Genomic DNA, 25713 nt, shown 5'->3' on the forward strand with positions numbered 1-25713 from the left:
GGAAAATATGTACCAGACAAAATCTTTCAGAAATAAATCTCAAAATTATATAGATTTACTCAGTAAAAAAAACCCAAATGTTCCAAATTCATACTTTTTGAATATTAGATTTGAAACAATCCCGTGGCTGTATAATGTTTAACATACTTAACCATTTTAAATGGGATATATTCTATTGTACAATAGCTTCATGTGAAATTATGTCAGATTGAGTTCGCGTTGATACAGTCCTTTGTAAATCACTCGTAATGCCTCGGTGACATCTCATTGTGACTTATTTCTCCAGCATGGTAATTACATGGAAGCAGATGTTAAATATAGAGCCATGAAATGGTTGTATTATCTACAAAGCTGACAAATTAGTGATATGCTATAGAAATATATAATGTTACTTCTGAAGAATATCACATCTGCCCTGTTAATACCAAGCTTTTCCTTCAACCTTCTACCAAAAGTTCAATAGCTTCTCATGTACAGTAGGTGTTATTATAATTGCATCACGGTGAAAAGTTTTTTCTTAGAATAGTGCCATCTGGTGGCTAACTGATGAATGGCCTGCTATAACTGTCACTGCACATATCATCCAAGTACAAAGGCAATCACTCCTCTGCAACATAAAACTATCCCATAAATAGCCCTGGAACACTGTTAAAGCTTACATTGATACGAGGCTTTTTAGATGTGTTAATGTGAGTGTGCTAACAAAGTACCTGTGATTTCTTAGGGTTTGAGTATTGAATGTATTTCCATGTAAAACGATTGCTTTGAATTTGTCTCCTTGGATTAAGAGAGTAAGATAAATAAGTAAATGAACAATAATATTAAACAAATCTATACTACAGCAAATTTCTGTTAGACTGCAAGATAGAAATGTAATATACAATAAGTAGTTTTGTTATTAATTCAGTCAATGCAGCCACACTTTTGAATTGCATGAGCTGTAGAAAGATTTGGTAAAAAAAAAACATTTTATCCCAGGACTCTGAAAACCTTCAAGAGGACTTGGGGAGAAACTACAATCCTGATTTCCCGGTGAAGGAATGGGGTTTTTACTAAAATACGTGTCTAACATGCGAAACGTCTGCCTGCAAACCTTGCTCGTCTTTGGCAAATGATGAAGTGTTGTATAGCACATCATAGTGCAAACATTAAAAAAATAGATTTAAAAGGAACTTTATTGATTTATAAGGACTTGTGTCTTCCTGGACATTTGATTTGTCATTCTTATTGAATTCAGCCTTAATCAAGTGTGTTTTACTTCAGAAATCCACCTTAGGCATTTTAAAACGAACACGTGAAGCATGCAGTGATGTGAATGTTAAAAGCCTTCCCATGGTTTTATTGTGAATTTGTATGACCTTTCCATCCTTGGAAGCACAAACATGCAGTGAGACTCCTGCTATAGACTCCCAAGCATATTGTTTTCATTTTACAGTACATGAAATCCTTGAAGGTTGTAATGTTTGAAAAATTACATTTTAAACTGTTTTGATGTGTTTACTAAAGATTTCATTTATATTCCATATTTAAATGACTGTTGTGATTTAGTCCTGACTGCCTCTGGACTAGAAGTACCTATACATTTCTTTTGTAATTCTCAGAAAAGAGAAAATAAAATGGATGAATCGTTAGAAGGGCTACAAATGAGAGGCAGTCATTCAACCGTTTGTGCTTATTTGGTTGCTAATTCCTACTCAGTCAGAAAATCATTCACTCTTCATGTCTTCAAAGACCTCAACAGCCTGTGTGTGCTTCAAAGGCATAACTGGGTGGTTTGTTCCAGACACCCACAACTGCAGAATCCATCTCTTCTTTCTTTTGTATTCACTCGTATTTCCAAATTCTCTTTTCATTGTTGAGCCGTAGACTCTTGTGCTGTCTTCCTCAGAACCTGTTAAAGACTTTTGCGTAGCATAGTGAAGTGGCTGATAGCACTGCTGCCTCACAGCTACAGGGTTCTGTGTTTGAGTCTTACTCCTGGCCATCGGTCTGTGTGGAGTTTTCATGTTCTCCCCATGTGTTTACATGCATCTTCTCCAGATGTAATAGCTTCGGCCCAGCACCCAGAGTCATACAAGTTAGATTTGATTGGCTACTCTATAGTTTCTCCATCCAGGGCAATGGTGGTCCAGTTTGATAGGGGTAGGACTCCAAATATGATCAGTTCTGCTTATACAGCATGTGCCAAAACAGAAAGAAGATCTATTTGGAATTAGGATGTGGAGTTTACTGTCTGTGTTTATGAGGATTGTCTCCTGTTACTCTGGTTTTAAATCACCTCTCCAACACGAACACGATAAATGTGATTGTCTGCTTGGTATTTTTGAGAAAGGGAGTAGACTGTCCCACTTCACTGCTTTACCACATTGTCCATGGGATCACAAATGTGTGCTGGATAGATGGACTTAGACTGGAAATAGAGTACAGATCTTATTATCTTTAAGATCTTTTTACATTTACTTTTGCAGACTTATGTGGAGATTGCTTTAAATTGTCCTACATTTCATTTTTTTTAAATGTTTTGATAAGTGAGCTTATACAGTTCTTTGCAGTACTTTGTATTTTTCAGCCCAAAGGATTACATACTGTAGTACTTCACATGTAGGAGGGAACTCATTATGCACCAGCAACCCCAATTGAATGAACTTTCGGTAGGCCACATTATACAAACCCCAAGTGGCATTTAGCCAGAACAGCGGGATTAACACCCCTGCTCTTCTGGAAAACACCAATGGATCTTTAATGATGAAGTAGTCAGGTACTCAGTTTAACAACTCATTCTAGGGACAACACCTCTCACAGCTAAGCGGCCCCAAGTCACCAAACATGGTAAATATAACCAGAGAAGGATTGGTGTCCCAGCTGGAGAGTGGCCTGATCCTGGTGCTCCACAACTACTCAGGAAAGTAGAGAGATACGTACATGCTTAGCAATATGGGACATTGGTACTGGCAGTTACCATTGGCCCAGAGGGAAGGAAGCCATGTACTGGCTCACCAACACACTTGCAGCAGCAACCTGCTGGTTTACCTGGGAGGTCTACCATTGCAGTACTGACCAGGCCCAGCCTAGCTTCGCTTCTGAGATCTGACAGGATAACTCTACAAAGGGACATCACCAGTGGCCAACCCTCTTTTGCTCACAAAAGCAAAACCAATTGATGAAATACAGGGACACGATATAGAAACCTTTAGGTTATTTTTAAAGGGGGAGTTTGCATTGACACACATATTTAGAAACAGTACAATTGAATTCCTTGTGATTTAATAACTGTATATTAAGAAGCAATTTACAGTACACTAAATACTTTTCAAGGAACACAGCAAAGCTTTCCACAATTATGTGTCACAGAACACACACTGGTGAGCGGTGTGGTAGTTAGCCATGCGGTATCTCACAGCTGGTGGGTTTAATGGTTGTCTTTACAGTGCCCTCTGTGTGAATGTCCTGCAAACACACGCCAACCCAGGGTGCATCCTGCCTTGTGTCCCTTATCTGCCTGGTTAGCGATCCTGTTATGTGCTCAGGCAAGGTGTGCATTCCTATTCCTGGAGACAGCGGTGGAGGGCAGCTGTGTATTTTAGGTTTCCTAGGTCTATATAAAGCACCAGTTGTTAACCTGATCCAATTAAACCTGTAATGGGTTGATTTAGTCGTTCAGAGCCGAGCTGGAATGAACACCTGCTGGCACTCCGGCCCTCCAGGACGAGGATTGATGGAAGTTATTTTTTTAATGTCTGCTGAACAACAACTAACCTCCCTTTTAACGACGTGCTTCCCTTCATTACACAGTGAACACTGAGTGCACTTCCATTACAGTATAACACAGCATGACAGAATGAATCGAGTTTTTTTTTTTTCCCTCGACAGCGCAAAGCACCTCATTCCTAAACATCTTGGGTTTCTGTGCTGTCTTCACCGCCCCTAAACAGAAGCACATGTGCGGCAGTTTCCTGTGCCCGGCCCATGTCTGAGCTCGGGGGAGGGAATCTGACATCTAGCCAATAGGAAAACACAACTTCCGCCTCGGCGAAAAGAGAGCGGCAGCTTGCTGCAGAGAGACCGGGAGATGGAGATCGGGGTCGGGGTTTGATGAGGCTTATAAGGTTTGTGTAACAATTATTTTGCGGATACATACAGATGTTAAAATCACACTACAGTCATGTTTCCTATATGATCTTAGACTAGAGGCAGTTTGATATTAAAATGTAGGTGGGGCTACAGCGCGGTTTGTAATCTTGTTTTTTGGTGTTTCCCTTCAGACGTGCCTGACTTTGGAAAGCATGATTTAAAGTAAAGAATCGACTTACAATTAGGGAGCTGATCGTGAATTTCAAGAAACAGAAATTTTTATTCTCATTTCTATGTGAGTCTCTACTACGGTTTTTTTTCTTTACAGAAGGAACACGACGTTGTCCTTATTAGGAGTTGATACGAGTTTTGTTCATTCATTAGGAAGCTATGAACAGAAACACTTTTCTGCCATAATCGTGGAAACAGTTTTCTTCAAATATGAAAAAAAAGAGTAGTTTGTAGAACTGTAGTTTCTAGTTGCTCTACCTTTTGTGGCTGTGCAACTATATGTGTACACAGTAATAGTTAGGCCTGAGAAAAACATTGTTTTTTTTTAAAAAAAAAACATTTTTATGCTGTAAAAATCCCTGAAGTTTTCTCCAAATTGACTACACTGTACGTGACAGCCGTTTTGGGGTTTGAATACCGTCGAGTGCTGTATGTCCTAGACAGTTTTAAGGATGGTGCTTGTGCTGTGATAGTCACGATGTATTTGTACATAACTTTGTTGGAAGAGAATTAAGGAGTACTTGCTGTCTTCCATTTTGTTTCCACCTCGTCCCTTTACAGTACTGTCGATTGATGATTACCAGTATTGTCATCCTATTTCCAGATATCTGCTACGGGATAACCTGTTAGAGATTGTGTATGTGTTCATCACTTTATTTTTTCCTGATACTAGGACATTTCACTAAATAATACAAAATGCCAAACAATTTATAATAAAGCAATTAAAAAAAAACTTTTCATTTGGGCAATTGTCAACAGATGTTATACTGTAGATGTATTTTCTAACCCTTAGGGATCCTGTATGGCATAGTGCTGTTTTGAAGTTCATGTAGAGTAGGTTTTCTAGACTTTACTGGGCCTACTCACATGCTTAATAATGAAAATATTAAGAAACATTAAGTCATAGCAACATTTATTTAAAAATTGAGGCTTCAGAAATATCACTGTTCTTTTTAATTCTATTGCTGACTGACTGCACTTAAAGAACCCTTTACAGCTGCAGGAGTTTTGTCATTGTGCGTTTGTTATTCCAAAACAGCAGAACATCGGATGCAGTATAAGTCTGTGATTGCTTTTAAAATTAATATCTTACAAAAGGCAGCATTCAATGTAAAAAACAGAGAAGGTGAACAAGATTTCTGTAAAAATATTTTCCTATTGTTTTTCTCCTAACTAAGTGGTTGTGAATGATATGAAAATGTATACAAATGAAAAATTTAACTAGAGGGTTGGTTCTGTGAAAGAATGCAGTGATTACAAGCTTGATTCTTACTGAGTAAACCATCCAGATGTTGAGTTTATCATAATTACATAACTGTAGTCTGTTGAATTTCTTTTAGTTTCAGCACTGTCATTGCTATAAAAAACATTATGCAATTGAATCACAGCACATGTTTTGGCATAGGCCCTGAAAGACACAGATGTAGAAGACATCGATTGTCTTGTTTTGATCTTAGTTTAAAAGAAAGAAAAAACAACTGTGAGCTTCGTTCAGAATTCATGCACTTTTAAGATGCTTAAATGTAATCCCTTGAGCTTGTAAGGTTCAAGCAAAATAGAAATTCAGTTTCGACTACAACTTTACCATCTTTCTCTGTTGTTTGGCACTAAAACAAGCACAGTAAGCCCATGTTATGTCCAGGCTCAGGTCTGAACCATTACAAATTCTATGCACAGACCTGTGCTTTATGATTTAACAGTTCTGTGATCACGGAGATTAGTTTACTAGTTAAAGACTAGATTACTTAGTGTTGAAATTAAGAAAACTGTCAGTTTAAGATGACCCATAGGAGACTAAAGAATTCCCCTTCAAAACTAGATCTGACAACAAGCTTATCATGACTATTCTGTTGTAGCAATATGATTTGAAGTCTAGTGTTTGTTCTGACAGATTGTCTGCATGCTTTTTTTATAAAATGAATGGAGATTAAATAGAACTTGGGAACGTTTTAATTCATGAATGCAATTCCACATGGAAATTTTGTGTCTTGTGAACTGAAACTTGAATCTGCATTATTTTTTCCTCCTGTCATACTGAGGTCCCTTTCTGGGGAAAAAGAACATTCCGGGTTTCTTCTAACCCAAGAATGGGTCATAAACGTTTGTGGTTTATTTCAAATGAAATTTGCAAGACATTATAGTATATACTGAAGAGTAGTTTATATAATATATTGCTGGAATATAATATAGTGACCGTTTGTTTACAGTCTTCATATTTCAGAACGGCCCATTTCTATGGCGAATCATATTTCCAATAATTTGTCTGATTTTTTTACATTTTAGATCCTTGCTTTGTGTGTTCTGTGATAAAATCATTTTTATTTCAGACACTGCAGCATCCTTCCTTGTCTTCCCCGTCTTTGGTGAGCCTGAGCTGTGTCCATTCTTTCAGATATAAATTAGGTAAAGCACAGTGTCCCATTGTAAGTGAAAGTATTTCTGCACTACTGCCATGTTCCATAGCTACTGTAGTGTACCAGGATTCTAATGCTTTTGTCTTTGCCATCCTCTGCACTCAGTGCGAACAGCTTCCTATCTGCAATGTTAGTTAAGCTACTTACACTTTTAAATTCCCAGCTCCAGGATTGGACCTACTGTAGGACCCAGGCACCACGAGGCAGCAATGCAAACCACTGCGGTACAAAGTACTGCAAATAGATTTTTATTTGTCGAGAGTCTTCCCACTTTAGGATTTTGCCTTTTTGTCATTCTCTTGGAGCTGTTTCCCTATGTGGCATGCCTCCCATTTTGATTTCAGCTGCATATGTCGTTTGCTAATTACATGAGAATCTAAGTTATGGGTATAGATACAGAAAGAACAGTAGGGGGGAGGGGGGTCTGCCAGTTAGTGGGCAAGCACCTAAAGATGACAGTTCTTAATCCGTGTGCATATACAGATTATGCCAAATCCTGCCTTCTTGTTCAGCTTCACCAAATGTTAAAACACTGAGGATGTTGCATATATTAAACTTCTGTAGGATCCCTCATTCTACCTTTCTTTGAAAAAATCCCAACAACACATATGGTGCCCGTATCATTTCAACAGATTTTAGGGATGTTCTTAGGTGGTGGAATTATTTTATTTCCATGGGTATCAGTATGATATCATACGAGGTGTTATATAGGTCACTGCACCTTTAAAGAAGTGGAAGTTTGAGGATTTGACTGCAAAAAGGCCTTAAGATAAAGATTGTCCCAAGTCTAAGAAAATAATAAGGTTAGCATTTATTTAAAAAAAAACAGATGGCAATAGGCTCTCCAAGGAATGAAATCTTAGATCCCTCCTATCTTAGGAAAGAGACTCTGACAAACAAAACCCGCCACCCAATACAGATTTAGAAGTTGTGATATGTAAATTGATGACCAGACACCATTTTCTGAGCCCTGGTGTTTTATCACAGCCATTTAATTACTTTGCATTAACGTCAGAACCAAAAAAAAAAAGAAAAAAAAAAAGAAGCCTATCCTTCAATTAAGTCGCAAATTCGGTTTAGCAGAAATCCTGAAAGAACAGGCTGTGGTGCTCAAAGTTACTGTTGACGAGCGCCAGACCTCTTGACTGTAAAATAAATAAAACAGGCCCTCAGGAAAAAGAAACGAATGCCAGTGCGGGTATAACATGAATTGAGTTCAGTAGGCTATGGCACCTGTTTGAAAGTATGACTGGGAGCGGGGAGGAGGGGCCCTGTTGTGAGTGCGAGCCTGTGTGTGTCTGTGTGGGCCCTGTCCAATGTGGGCCCTGCCTGGTGGCCCTTGTTTACCAAGATCGGCTCCGGCTCGCGCACTGGCCTTTCCTGGAGAAAGGGACTAGAAGGTGGATGTGCAGATAGGAACTTGCACTCGACATATTTCATGAGGGGTTCAGAACTGCAGGACGTTGTGCATGCAGGGGATTTAGGTGTTTATGCAGAGTCTTATAGGTCCTTATTAAAGCAGTATGGAGAAGCAATAAAAATATAGAGTGCTTGGGTATATAGTAGTGAAAAGTGTGGGATTTAAATTGAGGGAGGTTTACACAGCAGTAAGAACTCATTTAGAATATTGAGTTTAATTCTGGTCACCATTTCACTAGAAAGAAAGTCAGAAACAGTTCAAAGACGATCAACAGATTTATATACATGGAGAGATAAAGGGGGCTCAGTCCCTTCAGTTTAACAAAGCAGATTGAGAGGAGATTTGATCGGAAAATATCAAGTTTATTTCACATTCAGTGTTTTGCCCAAATATGGCATGCTTATAAAATGTTCACCTTTGATATTCTCGGGTACGAATTCATTTTGTATTTTAGACCCGAGAATGTTTGAAATAGTTGAATAATAGTTAAAATATTGAATACTTTTTAGGAAAGAAAATGGTGTGGGCCCACTTCTCAAAGAACCAGCAGTCTTCCTGCCATGCCAGGCATGGAAATATTTTAACGTGGAAAATGCGCCCTTTGCAAAAGAAACAAATTGTCCAGGCAATCCAAATGAGAGCCGCACCATCACGGTGTGCAGAAACCTGCTGGGTGTCCTTAAACAGTCTGTGTTTGTAGGTGCAGCAAAGCTGGATTTCATTTCCCCTGTTATATTCAGATCCCTGTGTTGTGTTCAAAGTCCAGCCTTGCTTGAAGAGACCTCCCCGAGACTTGTGCTTTCTGAATGAGAGGGATGTGGGAAGCTTGGCGGAGACAGCCACACAGCCACATTTCTTTTTCGCTGACTTGTTAAAGCAAAGGTACCGGCCTCACCTGCAGCTTGGGCGTTTGGCTGACGCAGAGGGCTGAAAACCAAGCAGCTAGTCCCTTCCTAACCAGCAAAGGTTGAACCGACAACCTGAAACTGGCACAGATGCACTCTTAGGAGGCCAGGTGGTCCAGTTGTTAAGGAAAAGACCTTTTGATAAGGAGCCTTCAATTAATATTCAAGTTAAAAATTTTAATTGATAGTAGTAAACTCTCATTTAGAATTGTTTGTACAATATTGTTTGTTCTGCTCTTGAGTCAGTCCAGACAAGAGTGATCAGATGCACTCCTACACTGACAGGCTCAAAGACTACAATTTTTATCTGAACAGAGGAGACTACAATTTAACTGGATTTTAATATTCAGAGTCCTCAACCTGAAGGACTTCTTCAGAATCGGCAATAAAGCACAAACCAGAGGACACACATGGAAATGTGCATTTGAAAACGAGAACAAGGTTTTTACACAGGGTTGTGGGAGTGCACCGAATTTTGTGTGCTCTTTTTTTTTTTTTCATTTTTTAACACAGTGTAGGGAATCAGGTAGAGCTCCACAAAAAATCCACAGGTACCAGGCCGCCCAGAGGGAGGGAGCAGGGAAGCCGGGCCTCGTTCCGGCATGGGGGCGCGGGAGCAGTCGAGTCTCTGGGACCCCAGCAAAAACAGCTGTGACAGAAGCAACACGCAGGGCGTTCGGTGGGGGTCCGGCACCGCCTCTGCGAGCAGCAGGAACGATTGAGACGGACGCAGTACGGTGCAGAGCTGTGAACGCATCGGAGCAAGCCTTTTTTACTGGACAGTAACGCTCTTCAGGCCTCTGCTCACTTGGTCTAACAGAAGACCGTTCCCGAACAAATCTGAGGAACCTAGTTCAGCCTCTTGTTTTTTGAGCTTGCACACCACCGCATCTGCTGTTAACTCTTTACATAAAAGTCCCAGCATTTTCCAAACCTGAGGTTGTAGTTACCGGCGCAATTCTAAATCCTATTTAAAACATATCTTAAGGTTCTAAAAATCCTGCGCTTCAGGGAATTGGAGTCAAACATTTGAGAACAAAGAGGGTTTCTCATCTCAGTTTGGCATATTGAATTTTTGTTTTAGCTTTTTTTTTTTCCTAACAAGAAATAAATTATCTTTTCTGTTTTGAATATGTGCCGTCATGGGACTTTCCACTGGAGATCATGGCAAAACATTAAACGGTTCTTGTAAACAGATGATTAAATAATGACTGCTTTGTGTCTGGTGTAGACCCATAATTAAGTTTAAAAACATTGCAGTGTGAACAACGAAATACAAGATTTACAGTTTTTTTAATTCTGTGAGTTTGAGAAAATTAAATTTTTGGTGTCTGACGCTGTTTTTTCCCCCCAAAAAGGTTTTTTTTTCTAGAATTTTTATTGTTGAGTACATTTGTTTTAAATTTCGGAGCTGGTACTTTATCCCTGCATGGGCTAAACAGCTAGAATTTCTACAGATGCTGCCTGACTGTTAATGATGTTAATTTGTTAGAAATACTTCTCAACTAAGAGTGAGGAGGTGCTAAAAGTTAAATTCGAGCCCTGAGACTTTATTGCGCACAGTGCCATATATATAAAAAAAGCTGTTTTACAGCTCAACTAATGAAATACTGGTGATGACAAATTCAGATGGTAAAAATTTGAGCCCCAGCTGGGCAGCACATTTAACAGCAATTTTCTGATTACAACTCAGTCACTGTAGCTTTGGCACAAAAGGTTCATTATTTTTTTTTTCACCCTGTTCATTTTTAGCAACCGTTTAACAGTTTTTCTCCTGCCAATGGAACAGAAGCAGTTCCATTCATTTCTTTTTGTGCTTTGCAGTCCCTGAAACCGCCGTCCCCTCTGTCTTGTTTGGGAGTGTCCGTGTTTCCATATGAGACTTCCTACATTATGGCCCAGAGAAGTTCCCCCAGTGAAGATCTGATTGAGTTCTGGCTTGACAAGGCAGTGGAATGGGGCCAGGCCACGACCTTCACATCCCAACAAGACGTTTGCCTGCACCTGCAGAAGCTCAGGACGTTTCTGCAGCAGCTTTGCCAGAAGTTGCAGACCATGGTGAGATAGCTTTTAACGGGAGTTACCAATGTTTGCTGGAGTTGTGAAAGCAAGACAGACAGCAAGGCCCTAGATTGAATAAGTAAATGAAAAGCACCTCAGAGAGTTTATCCATTATTTTAATGTAGTTCTGGAAGCGGAGCAAATTGGAGGGAGCATCGAAAGGAATGCTTCTCCTGTAATCTTGATTTATTGTGAAAGGAGTCCTTTTTTCTGCTTTGGTCACCATGTTACACCAGATGTCTTATCCAATCAAGCAGCCTCAGTTCCTGGCCCTTCTGAAAGAAAAACTGGATTTCAGTCATCAGGGTTTTAATTGGGTCGTTATGAGGCCTGCGCAGGCAAGATGTAGTCATTTTCGTAGTTGCAAGCACAAGCAAACCTGTTGACATTATTAGAAGTTCTACTAGGGGACATCTCAATTAGACTTCAACAGGGTTTAGAAAGGACTCGACTGAATTGAGGATTTTAGTTGAGCTATTATTATATTCTATTGTTTCTGTTGTATTTGCAGTGTTTTATCATATGGGATATTCATGAAATATTTACAGGATTTTAGGGTCTTACATGGAGTTAAGAGTTCCTTTTGACTTTCGTGTTAAGTGTGTACAACCCAAATATTGTGTAGATAACACCCCTAAACATGGATTAAAAAAAGATTGCTTTTTGCTGAAACTCCATATGAAAGGTGTTTAATTATAAATACATATTTTTTTTTACCTGCAGAGCCTGGAGAAAAGGGACATTTATGTGTTGAATGCTATGCAGGATGCCATAGAAATAAGTTGACACAAGCTTTTTTGCATATGTATTCCAATGCCATTTTAGAAAGCATTATTCCTTCTTGGAAAATAGTGGAATAGGGGGCTTATCTAGATTTACATTCTTTCTCCTTTGCGTAATGCACAGACGTTTTAATCTAGCATTAAATTGGGGCCGTGTGCATATTCTGTTTGAGAGAACCTGTTTCTTTGTTTTTTTGTAAGGTTTTCTGAATAAATACATGTAATTGGCTGTCCATTACTTTTGGGCAGGATAGTTGTCATGTTAGTCATAATATTGTAATAGTAATAGCCCTCACACTTGAAAATATCCCTGGTAGGAAATGCACTGCTTAATGGAAAAAGTAATCTGAAAAAAGTGAGCCAAAAGTTCATTAGAAGTCCTTTCCCTTCCTGCTGGTCTGCAAAATTTAATAGATGGTTTGATTTTCAGTCATTTCAAAGCCAAATGGATAAATCCCAAAGACCTCTCTGGTTGGGTGTCTTAAATACTCTTGTCATGACCCTTTGTCGAAAAACTGTGCCTCAGGAAAGTTAGGCTCTTGCCGAAGAAAAACAAATATTATTTTAAAGAACTACACGTTGCTTTAATTAAAACCAGCGTATGTAAAATTGTTGCAGTTATTTTTGTTGCCTTGAAGCTTTTCTTTGTTTTAATTACTGCAAGTAAGTCTTGAAATCCTCACAGAACAATGTGTCGCTTTGTTATCATGAGGGGAAAAACAGCACCCCCCCCTTAACCGCCCTGTTAAAAAACTCCAAACCTTTAACTGAACCTATAAACTGCATGAAAACCCCTCCCCAGACAGTAAAGTTATTGTTTGCTCTGAGTGCTTATTCCCCCTCTTTTGGGACTGCTTTTGTCATTTCAGAATACCACTGTGGCCATGAGAACGTTTCCCCTGGTGGGCCAGTTGTTTGGAAGACTCTGTTGGAATCCATATGTAATAGCGGATGGTAAATTTATTACCCTGCAACTTTCCTGAGCTTGTTTCTCGTCTCGGACAGCGAGACAATGCTGCCATATGCTTATGCACTTTGCCCTCTGAGGCAAAATTTAGATACTGTGTGACGGTTGTCCATTGCTAATTGGATTGGAAAGCTCCTATCTAACTGCTTTGAATTTGACTTTGTTTTTATTCTATTTTGCTTTCCACAGAATTCTTCACGGAATTCATTGCAGTGCAGGCTTTTAAAAAAATCGATTAACAGTAGCATATAAAACTGCAGCATCTGGTTGTCATTGGAAGATAAGGTTGGATGCTGTGAAAAAACAAACTTAATTCCATAATTAAAATATTTCAGAACTGCAGTACAGATGCAGTACAGTGGATGATTTGAAGGAAAAGTTGTGTAAGCCTGTCCAACTCATCCCAGACTCTGCTTTGCCTACCTGAGTAAACAAAATTCTTCTGCCAAAAGAGCTCCGAATGACCTTCATTAGTGTAAACGTGTCAACACTGTAGGCTATAAAAATGCTTGAAATTCTGCCATTTGTCGAAAAAGTGTGTGCATAGAGTGTAACAGCAATTGGTGAGTTCATTTAATGTGATAATCATTTTAATTTACACACTGAAGTCTGAAACAATTGTGTCTTTTGTTTCTGTTGCTAGAAGAGAGCCAGAGGACGCTGCTGCAGTGTTTATGGTGTCTATATAGTGCCGAACCTCAGAATACTGTAGAACTGAAGGCAAACGACTGGCTCTGGGTATGACAATAAACCAAAACAGACTTGTTTCCAATTACAGTGCCTGCTTCCAAGTCTGGGCTATTATTGCAGGGTTTTGGCAAACTCTTTACTAGCAAGTATTTAATTGTATTGTCTCAATTAATTCAGAGAACACAGTTTACAGTGTCCTACACCTTTTCCCATTTTTCCATAAAATGCTTGTGTTATTTGTGTATTTAAGTCCTCTGAATCATGTTTTTTTTTTTTAACAAATTCTGGTTTCTCTGCATTGTTGTCTCACCTCGTGAAATATTCCAGGGGGGGGAAAAAAAAAGCTGGTGAGATATTACGGTCACATTGTTCTTTCGCTGACTTGTTCAAGCAAAGGTACCGGCCTCACCTGCAGCTTGGGCGTTTGGCTGATGCAGAGGGCTTAAAACCAAGCAGCTAGTCCCTTCCTAACCAGCAAAGGTTGAACCGACAACCTGAAACTGGCACAGATGCACTCTTAGGAGGCCAGGTGGTCCAGTTGTTAAGGAAAAGACCTTTTGATAAGGAGCCTTCAATTAATATTCAAGTTAAACATTTTAATTGATAGTAGTAAACTCTCATTTAGAATTGTTTGTACAATATTGATCACAGTGTTACAAAGACAATACTTCTGCTCTTGAGTCAGTCCAGACAAGAGTGATCAGATGCACTCCTACACTGACAGGCTCAAAAGACTACAAATTTTATCTGAACAGAGGAGACTACAATTTAACCGGATTTTAATATTCAGAGTCCTCAACCTGAAGGACTTCTTCAGAATCAGCAATAAAGCACAAACCAGAGGACACGCATGGAAATGTGCATTTGAAAATGAGAACAAGGTTTTTACAAAGGGTTGTGGGAATTTTGTGTGCTCTTTTTTTTCATTTTTTAACAGAGTATAGTGAATCAGGTAGAGCTAAAAAAATAATAATAATGTGCAAAAAAGAGTAGTGTTTCAAAATTGTAAAGATTACAAAAGCAACCAGATGGTTTATGATCATCAACATGAAATCTTTACAGGCCGGGCTATTGCCAGATTAATAAAATAAGAGTGTATTATTTGATACTTTTTGTCTAATAATGCAGCCTTTTAATTAAAATAATTATTTTAAAGTAAACCTTTAATCTGCCAGATGTTTTAAGGCAAATGTTTTATTATTAGGGGGGAGAATCGGGGTGGGGAGGCTGTGGAAAATTGTTTTTTAGAAATACATTGATTTAAGGAGTCTGTTAGAAAAATTAAAAGTAAACAAGCCTTCACAGAAGACAGGAATCTTGCATTACATGCCCTTATGTAAGTGGTTATAATCTGTGCTGTTCTCAAGTTATCTCATTCTCTCAGAAATATCCCTAGATACATTTAACTTTAGATTGCATCAAAATCCTGTTGCTTCACTGTCATGAATACTGTACTTACCATAGAAAACTCCTTTGTATCATGCAGTTGACTTGCTTTTACCAAAGGCCTCTTTTACCAAGCCTTTCTTTTTGCATCTCTTGCTAAGGCCTGGGTACTTTTAGAAAAGTGAATCTTATCTAGAAACTCCTTTGAGCTTTGATTTTAGTAAATGTTTTTCATTTTTAAATAGTAACTTTACTGTTTTAAAAAACTACTGTAGTATTTCCTAGATAACTAGGAGGCCAAGGGTAGCCTATTAAAGACCACGAAAGCACTTCAGCTCCGTAAGAGTGCACTTAAACGAGCATTAAATGCATGGCTGTGCTTTTGCCTTAATGCATGAAAAGTCATTTCAACCTTTGCATTTGTTTTTGGAAGCATATTTTAAATTTGAATTTTTATTCCAGATGCTGTTTTAACTCTCTGAATTTTCCATGATTCTAGTTGCTTGTTAACATCATTCAAATATTTTTTTTTAAATCATTTTTGACCTGTTTTAAAGATCAGGCAAATGCCACAAATCAAACGTACGAAATTTTGTCAAAGTTTATTAAATCTTTTTTTTAAACGGAATTAAACATTCTACTATAAAACCTGCACATTTTTAAACTAAGTATATATGTGTTTTTTCTGAAATGCTTAATTTAACTGTTGTCATCAATACCCTGACAGTCCAAAATTAAAGATGACTTTCTATTTTGTGCTTGTTGACTGGAAGTGCTGACATGCCAGAGCACATGCAACAGATTAAGATGAGCCTGTTAATATTATAATTACTGTGTTGAGTAGACAGTGTTGGCAGAAGTGAGATCTTAGATTTCTTTTAATCACTGTTCTTCCCATAGTGTGGGTGGTCACAGTCTGTAGACTGTTGCTGTGCAGTGTCTCCTCAAGCAGTACAGTGCTTTGCTCTCATCATGGCTGCTGCTCATTACCGTAGGTGGTTGGCAACAGACAGTCCCATAACCTTAAAAAGATGTAAAAACTTGTATCCCAAACATTTATCTAAAAAAGATCTTTAACAAAAATCCCATTCAATAACCAAGATATTGTGTTTCGTATTGCTAGGCTTTTTACTATAGTTAGTTCGCTTTGTCTGTATGGACAGACCCAGTGGCCTCCCACTTAGTGGCTGTCTTCTGTTTGTGCTAAATAAAACGTTCTCAGGAGATCTCTGGGGAAGAACAGCCAGGAGTACTGCTGGCAGCGAATTGTCTACAGTAATTATGCTAAATATGGAGCCCCCACAACTGCCAGGCCCACAGTTCCACATCTGAATGTCGAGCATGTTTGATGGTTTTCTTAGTGACTAACACATGGTACTTCAATCTGTGGAGGTTTTCCACTTAAAATCTGTGTGGCCTGCTCTACAGTAGCTTTGCCTTGTAATTCTCTCTTTTGTGAAGTACGTGGGATTTGAAAATGACCACTTCCTACATTAGTAGGTTCAGAGACTTGACCCTCCTGAGGCTTTGAGTTCTTCTGTAATTCTGACCATTGCAAAGATATGTAAAGATTTGGCAGGAGTCAGCATTAAAATTAACCATCGAAGCAGATGAGGTTCAATTGAACCTATCCTTTGTGTTTAGCAAATTTATAGCAAATTTAATCTCAATCTATAGTAGATCTTTCAGTGTATACTGAAAGTAGGTTTCTCTGCAAGCGATGCTTGTATTCAGAAAGATTACGATCATGCAAAACATCGGACTATATTTAAAAGTCGCCCCCCTTCCGACATTTGACAAAGTGTGAGTTACAATGTTTCTGTACATCAGATGGTAATAATTGTGTGTAATCAAAGAGCCTTTGGAAAAATGTCTAGCGTGCTGAGGACCAATAAAGAACACACAGCAAAACCACTTAAGTGCAGCAGACCTTTAGGCTGAAAAGAACAGCATTTTTCTAGATTGAATAAAGCCGCTTTAGTTTTTTTTTCTAGAAAAATGAAAGACTTCAGAGATGTAGTGGTATGTTCCATTTTGCTATATAATCCTATTTGTGTCCTCTTACTGTTACAATGTTAACAAGACTGTTAAGCCATTTTTTCCTATGAGCCTCTGGTGAGATGATTTTCAGGGTTTACATTTAACTTTAAGCCTAGCCATCACAAACACATATCCTAGTGATTCATTTTGCATAAAACCCATAGATCTAAGGAAAGGGCTAAATAGGTGCATTTAGTTAAGTGAACCTTGCTTTTAGTTCCCTTTGTCCATCTTGACCTGAAGACTCTTCTAACTTTAACACATTTTATGTTTTCAAGGTAACAAATTCTTATTAATATTTCATGCTTATCAGTTCTCATCAGCTGTTGGCCGACATGAACAAATGTCAAAAACTGTAGTATACGGGCCTTGGAAAGCTTCTAGCTTTAATAGATTTGATTTTTTTAAGGTAAAATTAGTCTTATTAATATTTCACGCTGGTCAGCTCTCATCAGCTGTTGACTGGGAACCAGTGTCAAAAACCTTAGTATCTCGGTCTGGGAAAGAAAGAAAAGGTTAAAAGCATGTTTTGAACAAGAGTCCAAACCAGGCAGTAATGTGATTATAGTAATCTTATGCAGATGACAATGACATTCCCACCAAGGGTTTGCGGTAGGTTGTGGGAGAGAATTAAAGTGAACACACACAGTCCAGGGTAGATGCCTGTTGTGACACGACGCCGTACATTTGGACCCAATTTTGTTCCGTCTTCAGCTGCCATCGCATAAGGTCCTAATCAGATGTTACAAAAACAGCACATCTTATTTTCCAATTTGGAGTGTCAGGAGCTCCCTTGTTTTCATTTTTTTTTTATCAGCTTCTGTACCAGGATGTTGATGACGGCTTTAGGGTTGCTGGACTCACTTAGGGAAGCAAAAAATAGAGAAGTCATCCTGGCTCAATTAAAAAAATCTGCAGACCTTGTTATGATTGGACTCGATTGTGGAAATTGAGCAAATTGTATAATGTCAGTATCCTTCTTGGGAATAGATTGTATAAACAGAGTGTGTAATACTCTTGAATGAATAGATGTTCAGAGTTTTTCGAGTGAAAGTATGACTGAAATCATGCAAAATGGAATGCATGTTACATTTAATTAAAAAGATGTAATTGCAACAGTCCCACAGCAAAGAACACTGTATCGTTCTGTACTGTAGCTATACCGTAGAAAGCCTGATCCTTGTTACCACAAGTATAATGTATGTGCAGTGAGACAGGAGTTTATCTTTGTGCAGATGTCCATGGTTGGGTCTCAGTAGCTCTGTATAGCATCCATCCATCGATTTTCTAACCGCTTTACTCAATGCAGGGGTTGCTGGAGCTCTGTATAGCAGGTATACATTTTTAATGTTAACCCAAACAATCTTCAATTAAAGCGCGCTACCGAATGTAATGATTGTACGTGTATATTTGCAGACTGTAAGGGATGGCAGGATGCCATCTTCTTTGTTCCAGCTAATGCAAGTTGATAGGTTGTGGTCTTGATGTACTGTAATGAGAAAAGGTTTAAAACTATGATGTGTGGTAGAATGTAGACTGACGTCGGCTATGGTGGAGGTAGTACGAGCTCCTGTTTATAATTGAGAAGCGCTGATTGTCAAATGTGTTGCACGTGGTGGAAAGCCTCAAGTTACCCACGCTGATCAGCAGATGGTTGCATTAGACAGGGAGAGTGGCTATGTTAAGCTGCAGCCACTAGAGGGCAGAACAGGATTTGCAGGGAAGAATATAATTCAAAATAAGCACTCTATATGACAAAGTTAGGTTCACATTATTACCACATTATGATTAGAAGAAGTAGAGGTTTCTACAAGTATTTTGATTGTTTGACTTTACCTTGATTACCTTGATTTACCTTGATTTAAAATTAGCCTTGCATTGTGATTTTAGTACAACCTTCGAAATAATTAATTTATATTTATCCATTCAATTGTTTTCTGCATTTTCTTACCTCTTAATCGAATTTAGGGTCACAGCCTGACATGACAAGCAAGGGGCCCCAGGCAGGGTTCATTATGAACGCAGGGCAGAAAGACACACACAGACATGCTCGCATGCACTCACACCAGGCCTGATTTTCCCAGAAACCCACCAGTGTGTTTTTGGACTGTGGGAAGAAACTGAAGCACCCGGACAAAAACCCACAAGATCATGGAGGGAACATTCACAATGCGCAGATAGCACCCCAGGTCCAGATTTGCATGCAGGGCCCCTGCGCTGCCAAGCAGCAATGATAACCAATGCGCTACCATGTCGCCCTTTAAGTCATATTCTTTATAGAATTTCAAAAAAGTTTATAGAGTGGACTCACACTTGACCTGAAATATTTTTACGCAAATTTGTGTGTAGGAGGTCGGTGAAAAAAACTTTTAAATCTGGCTCGGTAGACACCTGAACTACGCTTTGGGAACTGGTTACAGAACCTATAGCTCACCAGTGTCCTCTTTATCGTGCGGCAACACCCTCAATATGGCTAGCAAATGGATGGCAAGTATGAAGGGGAAATTCATGTCAAGAAAAGTGCCTGATTGCCTCATTTGGAGTTAAAAATTGAGACTTTGAACAGGTTAAGGGGTGGGATGACAGTGACCAGATTGGCACATATGTATGAAAAGAATGAATCTTCAATTCATTCAATTAGAAATGGAGTGAAGGTGATTTGTGAGATCTATGTACCTTCTGTGTTCCCTGTATATTATTATTGAATTGTATTTGATCTATTTTGTATATTGTACAGTACTGTATTTGTTATCTTACTGTTTTCATAATACTTTAAACTATATATATACACATACTGATAGATTTATGGTTGATTACTTGTTTAAGGAGGGTCTAAGGAGGGTGTTCTGATTATATGTCAGGAACTTAACTACTGCTTAAAACGTGAGTCTACTGTTGTTGTCTTTAGCATTATATTTGAATCATGCTCATTGTACTGCTTAAACTGTTTTATTTCCAGAACTTATTATGTCACCTCATTTCTGAAGAAGACAAAAGTGCAGCAAGCACTTCTCTCCAGACTTGTATTCCTGAGGAACTGCATTCAAACCTGGTCAAAGATGTAAGAATTATTTATATAGTCACTGATTGATTATTCACAAATATAATGTCAAAACCGATTAATCAGTGTAAAGTAATACTTTCCTTACACCATGCCCAAAAAAATAAAACTCACTAGTTCAAAACATTTGGGAATCTGCACTTTGGTGTGGATTAAATCCAGAAGAAATCTAGTTTTGATTTAATTGTGCTTTTCCTCATTATTTCAAATCAAAATGCAGGTAAATGCAATGATTCCCACCTCATAATTGCCTTAAAGTGTAAGAGTTCTGCCCAAGTGAACTTTACTAACGATAAACCAATCTGAAAAAATACTTCCCAAAGAAAATGGAAATATCCTAGTGGGAAAGCAGGTTAAAAATAATGCCATCTTATCCCCCGAGTGTGTGTTTAACGTGTCATTGGCTTTTTTTACAGATGGTTTCGTCATTAGTGACTGAACTTGCAGGAATCTGCCATAATGGAATTCACATGCCTGGGAGGTAGGTATTACAGACCTGCTGATACAACAAGGTGTAGCTTTAGCTTGGATATGCTTTGTTAAATATGCACATATTGTGTCAGTGAGGCATAAAACCAGCCTTCAAAAGGGTAATTTGTTTACGTATACAAGATATCTTTAATTTATTCCCTACGTTTGCTTCAAACACGACTTAATGGCATGTGAAAACAGGTAGACTGTCCCCTTACACTTTTGTGGTTGGTTCATTCGTTAGAATCTTGTTATATGTGGTTGTACTTTACTTAATCATAAGATCAAAGTGTTTAATAATAAAATCTGACTTTATAACCTGCAATATTTTTTTCGTGCCCTTTATCAAGTTCAGTTGTCTTTCGCAGGTACCTGTATGTATTCCTTCTGTTATTATTACTTGTTTCCATTTATGTAAGAGATGATAACGTTAGGCAGTTTAAATGTAATGTGTTTTACTTTTTCCCAACAAACATACATACATCACCCTAAATAAGGGCATCTGCTAAGCAAACAAAATTAGATCATTTCCTTGCATTAAGTTAATTACTCCAAACCCAATTCAAACATGATGTACTGTACTATAGTTACGTTTATGATTTGCTGACTCTAGAGAGCAGGAAACCATCTTCTTTGTTGCGACCATGTCAGTCACACAAAGAAGTGCTGCAGAAGAGAATTGTAGCAGCAGTGTATCAAAATACCTCATTGAAAAAATACGCTGTTGCTTTTAATATCTGGGTTCATGCTCTTTTAAATTTAGAGTGTGCCATGATAACTGTTTTCCTGTGTGTATCATGCAACATTTTTAATGTTCTGCTTGGCTCGCTGCATTGTTGTTTTTATTAATTTAGTTTCCATTGCTTTAGATGGTTTTGGTTGATATAAGTTCTTCAAAGCTCTCTCATTCTTATTTCCTTATCCTTTTTTTTTCTATTTTTTGCTGATTGCCCTGGCAGGCATGGCTAGAGTGCCTCCACCCCCTTTGTCTTCAGTCTTGGGTCTGTCTCAGGCTTCCACGCGTCAGCGGCTTGTTAATCACTCCTCTCTGCCAGCTGGCCTTACCTTGACAGTAGTGCATCTGCTGAAAACAGATTACTCGGATGTATCTCAAAACTTTTCAAAATGTTCCTACACTTGCTTGATCAGAGTTTGCATATTAAGAGAAAGACAAATGCCCCCCTTTTTTTTCTGTGGTTTGTTCAGTAATGTGTCATGGAAAGCGTTACAGTTGGATTTTGTACTGTGTGTTGCATTCAACCTTTGAGAAACTACCTGCAGTATCCTTACTTCACTATGTCGAGTCATGGCTGATTATGAGCCTGTTGTTCAGAGAGTTTCATGTGAATGCTTTCTCTGTTTAAAGGGTACTCCCTTTATAACCTCCCAGCACATAAGTACAGTGCCTTGCAAAGGTATTCACCCCCCTTGGACTTTTTCACATTTTATTGTGTTACAGCCACTGAGAATTTGCGCCACTCATCAACACAAGGTAATGTCAAAGTGGGGGAAAAAAATCCAGACATTTTACAAAATTAATAAAAAATAGAAAATAAATTCTCAGTTAAATACATCATGGTTCCACGCTGTAACGCAATAAAATGTGAAAAAGTCCAAGGGGGGTGAATACTTTTGCAAGGCACTATATATGAGCGTAAATACAATACCTATGCCTCAAGGAATGTCTGTTACCAACTTGCAGTACAGGAATGTAAACTGGGCAATTTCTGATCCAGGACTTATCAGTCCCACCACCTCATGTTAATAATAGACGGAATGTGACCTTCCATAGATGGAATTTTATGAATTCAACTAGTTTGGTAGAGGACATCACAAAAAACTTATGCTACAGCTCAGTGAGTTTTGCTAGAGGATTTTTTTTTGCTCTATATTCTGTCGTTAGCAACTGATTCATCCCGTTTGATGCAAATGGAAATTTTCTAAGACTCAAAATACTGGTACTGGTACTGTAATTGAGGTCATTAACGAAACTTTCCGTTGATAAGTCCAATGAGCGGTTTAACTTGTGGTTTTGGTGCCGCTGAATGCTTTGTGTGCATATGCAGCATGTGGTGATGATTCACCAGTTTACTATTGTTCTTTCTTCATTGTCCAAACAGTTTTCATAAATTGAAAAAACGTCTGTGATTTGTGCCTTTTTTCAAATGCATTATTCAATATTGCCTGTCGAAGACACCAATTTAAAAATATATTGAGGCTTTAGGGATTTTTTTTTAGAAACTTTCATGAAAGTCACATTAGCATTTAAAGCCATCGATTAGCCCTTAACTTTTCTCTTGGTAAAAAACAAAAAATTTAACATAAATGCTAGACGTGCACTTCTGTTCCCTGTGCTCTATTTGACCATTTCTGTTTTTCAGGCCTCTGTCTGACAGACTGCACAGCCTATCCGTTTTGTGTCTGCCTTTGGTGACCCACCCGGAAGCTGCGCCTTTGATTGGCACCCTGCTCTTGTGCCCCGAATTTGGCCATAATGGAGCTCTTAGCGCGGAGTTCCTGGAAGCTGTCGGAAAAGCTGTGCTGGAGTAGGTTCAAGATGACAGCCCTGCATGCACAGCGCACGCAAACCCTGACAAAGCTTTTCAGTGCAACCGTTCCTAACATTTTACCCGGTGGTTCAAATATTTTTTAGGCAACACACACCTTCCTCAGTTGTACACGTTTCCCTTACCAAATGTGTGTGTGTACGCGCGTTAGCAGCACATCTCAGTCATGCAGTTTCCATATTGAGTACCAGCCTTCCCAACCACAGGAAGCCTTTGGTCATACGCGGTCCTGCCCGTGGAAACTTTAAAGGCGCGGGGCTTCTCCGCCAGCTCATGAGCTCAGTGTTGCTTGCTGGCCACCCTCGTTCATTAGCGTCTCTCCACCAAGCTGGGCATTTAGTTGCGTATTTTTCACATGGGCGTGCGCATGGGATTTCTCTAATATATTCAATACTCAGTCTTCAATGCAAATTACGCTCAGTTTCATGATCTTTTAGATTTTTATTGCTTTCATATGTTGACTTATAATTCACTTGTAATGTTTTTGTCAAGTTTAAGGGAGAAATCTGCAGTTTAAGTCAGCTGTTGATGAGTGTAGCACAGACCATGGGAACCTACCCGTTTCCCATATTCTCAAGTACAGTATGTCTAGCCTGAAGGGCTTTCAGGAATTTAACGCCCTCAGTTGGTGAGGGAATCCTGTATAGCTTTGCTACTAAAAGGAAGGCCTCTTTAGGTGCCATCACACATATGAAACCACTTTCTCATCAGTGAAATTGGTAAAGACAGTTACCCAGGAGTGCAAAAATCTTAGTAATCCAGAAATCACATTAAGGAAGAACCATCTACAGTATACGTTCACAATTTATTTTGGATATTTCCAAAGCATTGTTGTAATCAGAGGTAAGATACTTGCACTCGGAGAAGTCAGCATGTTGATTATACAGTATACTTTTGATTGTTGATTGTATGTTGATTAGAGTATATAGTACATACTCTAAACTGCCCTTCCCATTCGTGCATCATTGCAGTGATGGAGGACAAACTAGGTTGTCATCACATGCCAACAACATGTTCATCAGTGTCTGTGGTATTTCAGAAAGGTGGAGGCAGTTATGTGTTCAGGCATGCACTGACGTTTGCCAAGAATGTTCTTCTCTCACTCCGTCCCTTTAGAAATGTTTTCCAAAATTCAGTGTAATGACGGTGCCATAAGTATTAAAAATGTGAATGACTAACTTCTATCTTGCCACACAAACGAGGTTTCTCTTATAAAGTCTGTGCAGTGTTCTGCGCTTATTTCACAACCTGATATTTTTTGATGTGATCCAACCGCTGAGCTCCTAGTATGGTGTGCTTTCCCTCTGGTGTTTAACCTTCCTTTGGTCTCCCCCACATGTTTAAAACCACATCCCCATATTAGATTCCCTATGGAATCTGAGGTCAGCCACGGCATTCTTTTCCTCCTCTCAGCACACAGTGATGGAACTGCTGTGCAGTCTGCAGTCTGCAGCGCAGTGGTGCTATTCCAAGTCACTCTTTACAGTCCTTAAGTAGTGCCTTCCCAAAAAATTATTCAGACTTCCTGTGACTTTTTATGATATAGTTCGGTTAGCTGTATAGGTTTCATTTCTTGTCAAATGATTGGAAATGATTTCAGTCCATTCCAAGCAGACTGTTCTTTTACCGTTTTCATCTGCCAGTGCCATTTAGCTGAAGCCGATGTTGAAACGACCCCTGCATGTTTCGGCCATGGGGGATCCTTGGACTGCCGTCCTGAAGGCAGTGGTTTCAGTGGGGGAAAGGTACAACAAAAATGGCTACAAAACCGACAGTCTAAGAAGTTCTTTCTGCCTATTTTTTTTGTCTTACTAAAGGAAGAAGTTAGTTCTTGATGAGCCGGAAGTCATGAGCCTCTGGCTGCGCTGCCTTCCCAGTCTTGAAAAGGCCACGTTACATCTGATTGACTCGTTGGTTTCAAATGAGTCTCTGTTGCCACAAGACATGGAGCACCTGATGATGGATTCTTTATTGGTGGGTGATTAACCAAAGCTATTGTACTACATCATCCATTTCCTCCGTTTTCCTTTGTGTCACAAAAAAAATGTTCAAGAGTTCTTTGAACAAGTAGCAGCAGCAACATATACAAAAAGAACATGTGAAATTGTACATCTAGATTTTCAGAAGGATTTGGAAAAAGTTCCTCGTAAAAGTTTAATTCTCAAATTGCAGTCAGTAGCCATTGAAGGTAATGCGTGTACTTATATATTCAAGTATTGTTTCTTGGGCAGGAAACAGGGTACAGAGAGAAGGAGTAAAATGTTCTATTTCAAATTTGAAAACAGAATTCAGAATGTATATGTTCAAGTGTCAAATCAACGGATGCTATATTAAAAAAAATTAATGCACTAGTGAGACCTTGTTTACAAAGCTGTGTACAGTTCTGGTCACCAAGATACAACATCCATTCCTCTGGTGTCTGTTGACACAGGAGAAACTTGAATTACTGATAGGATTAAAGGAATATCCCACAAGAATGGGCTAAAACCGTTTTCCTTTTTAGACTTTAAAAAAAGTCTGTAGCATTCCTTGACCTGATTCAAGTATCCTTAAAATACTCAAAGACAGTAACAAAGTCAAACCTTTGGACTTCTTCAGAATCAGGAGTGACACTTGATCCAGGGGACATGAGTGGAAACTATGTGGG

General features: G+C 38.8%; 1 protein-coding gene across 8 annotated transcripts in view; it reads left to right on the forward strand.

Annotated features, from left to right (window-relative positions):
- The first annotated feature begins 3990 nt into the window (after window positions 1–3990).
- The window catches only part of fancc (FA complementation group C), a 41337-nt gene continuing 19614 nt past the window's right edge, over window positions 3991–25713 (forward strand). For 4 of the 8 annotated variants that reach the window (XM_088630037.1, XM_088630042.1, XM_088630044.1 and 1 more), the window contains exons 1-8: window positions 3991–4106; window positions 10866–11099; window positions 12754–12838; window positions 13495–13589; window positions 19927–20028; window positions 20445–20509; window positions 22881–23045; window positions 24884–25040. In XM_088630037.1, the coding sequence (XP_088486163.1) occupies window positions 10935–11099; window positions 12754–12838; window positions 13495–13589; window positions 19927–20028; window positions 20445–20509; window positions 22881–23045; window positions 24884–25040 (834 nt within the window). In that variant the 5' untranslated portion in view covers window positions 3991–4106; window positions 10866–10934. Of the gene's footprint in view, window positions 4107–4259; window positions 4367–6629; window positions 6726–9554; window positions 9721–10865; window positions 11100–12753; window positions 12839–13494; window positions 13590–19926; window positions 20029–20444; window positions 20510–22880; window positions 23046–24883; window positions 25041–25713 lie in introns of those variants that run through there. The other 4 variants (XM_088630038.1, XM_088630040.1, XM_088630039.1 and 1 more) reach the window with 4 other exon arrangements.

The sequence above is a fragment of the Lepisosteus platostomus genome, chromosome 4 (assembly GCF_059453375.1).
Source record: "Lepisosteus platostomus isolate fLepPlt1 chromosome 4, fLepPlt1.hap1, whole genome shotgun sequence".
NCBI classification, from domain to species: Eukaryota; Metazoa; Chordata; class Actinopteri; order Semionotiformes; family Lepisosteidae; genus Lepisosteus; species Lepisosteus platostomus.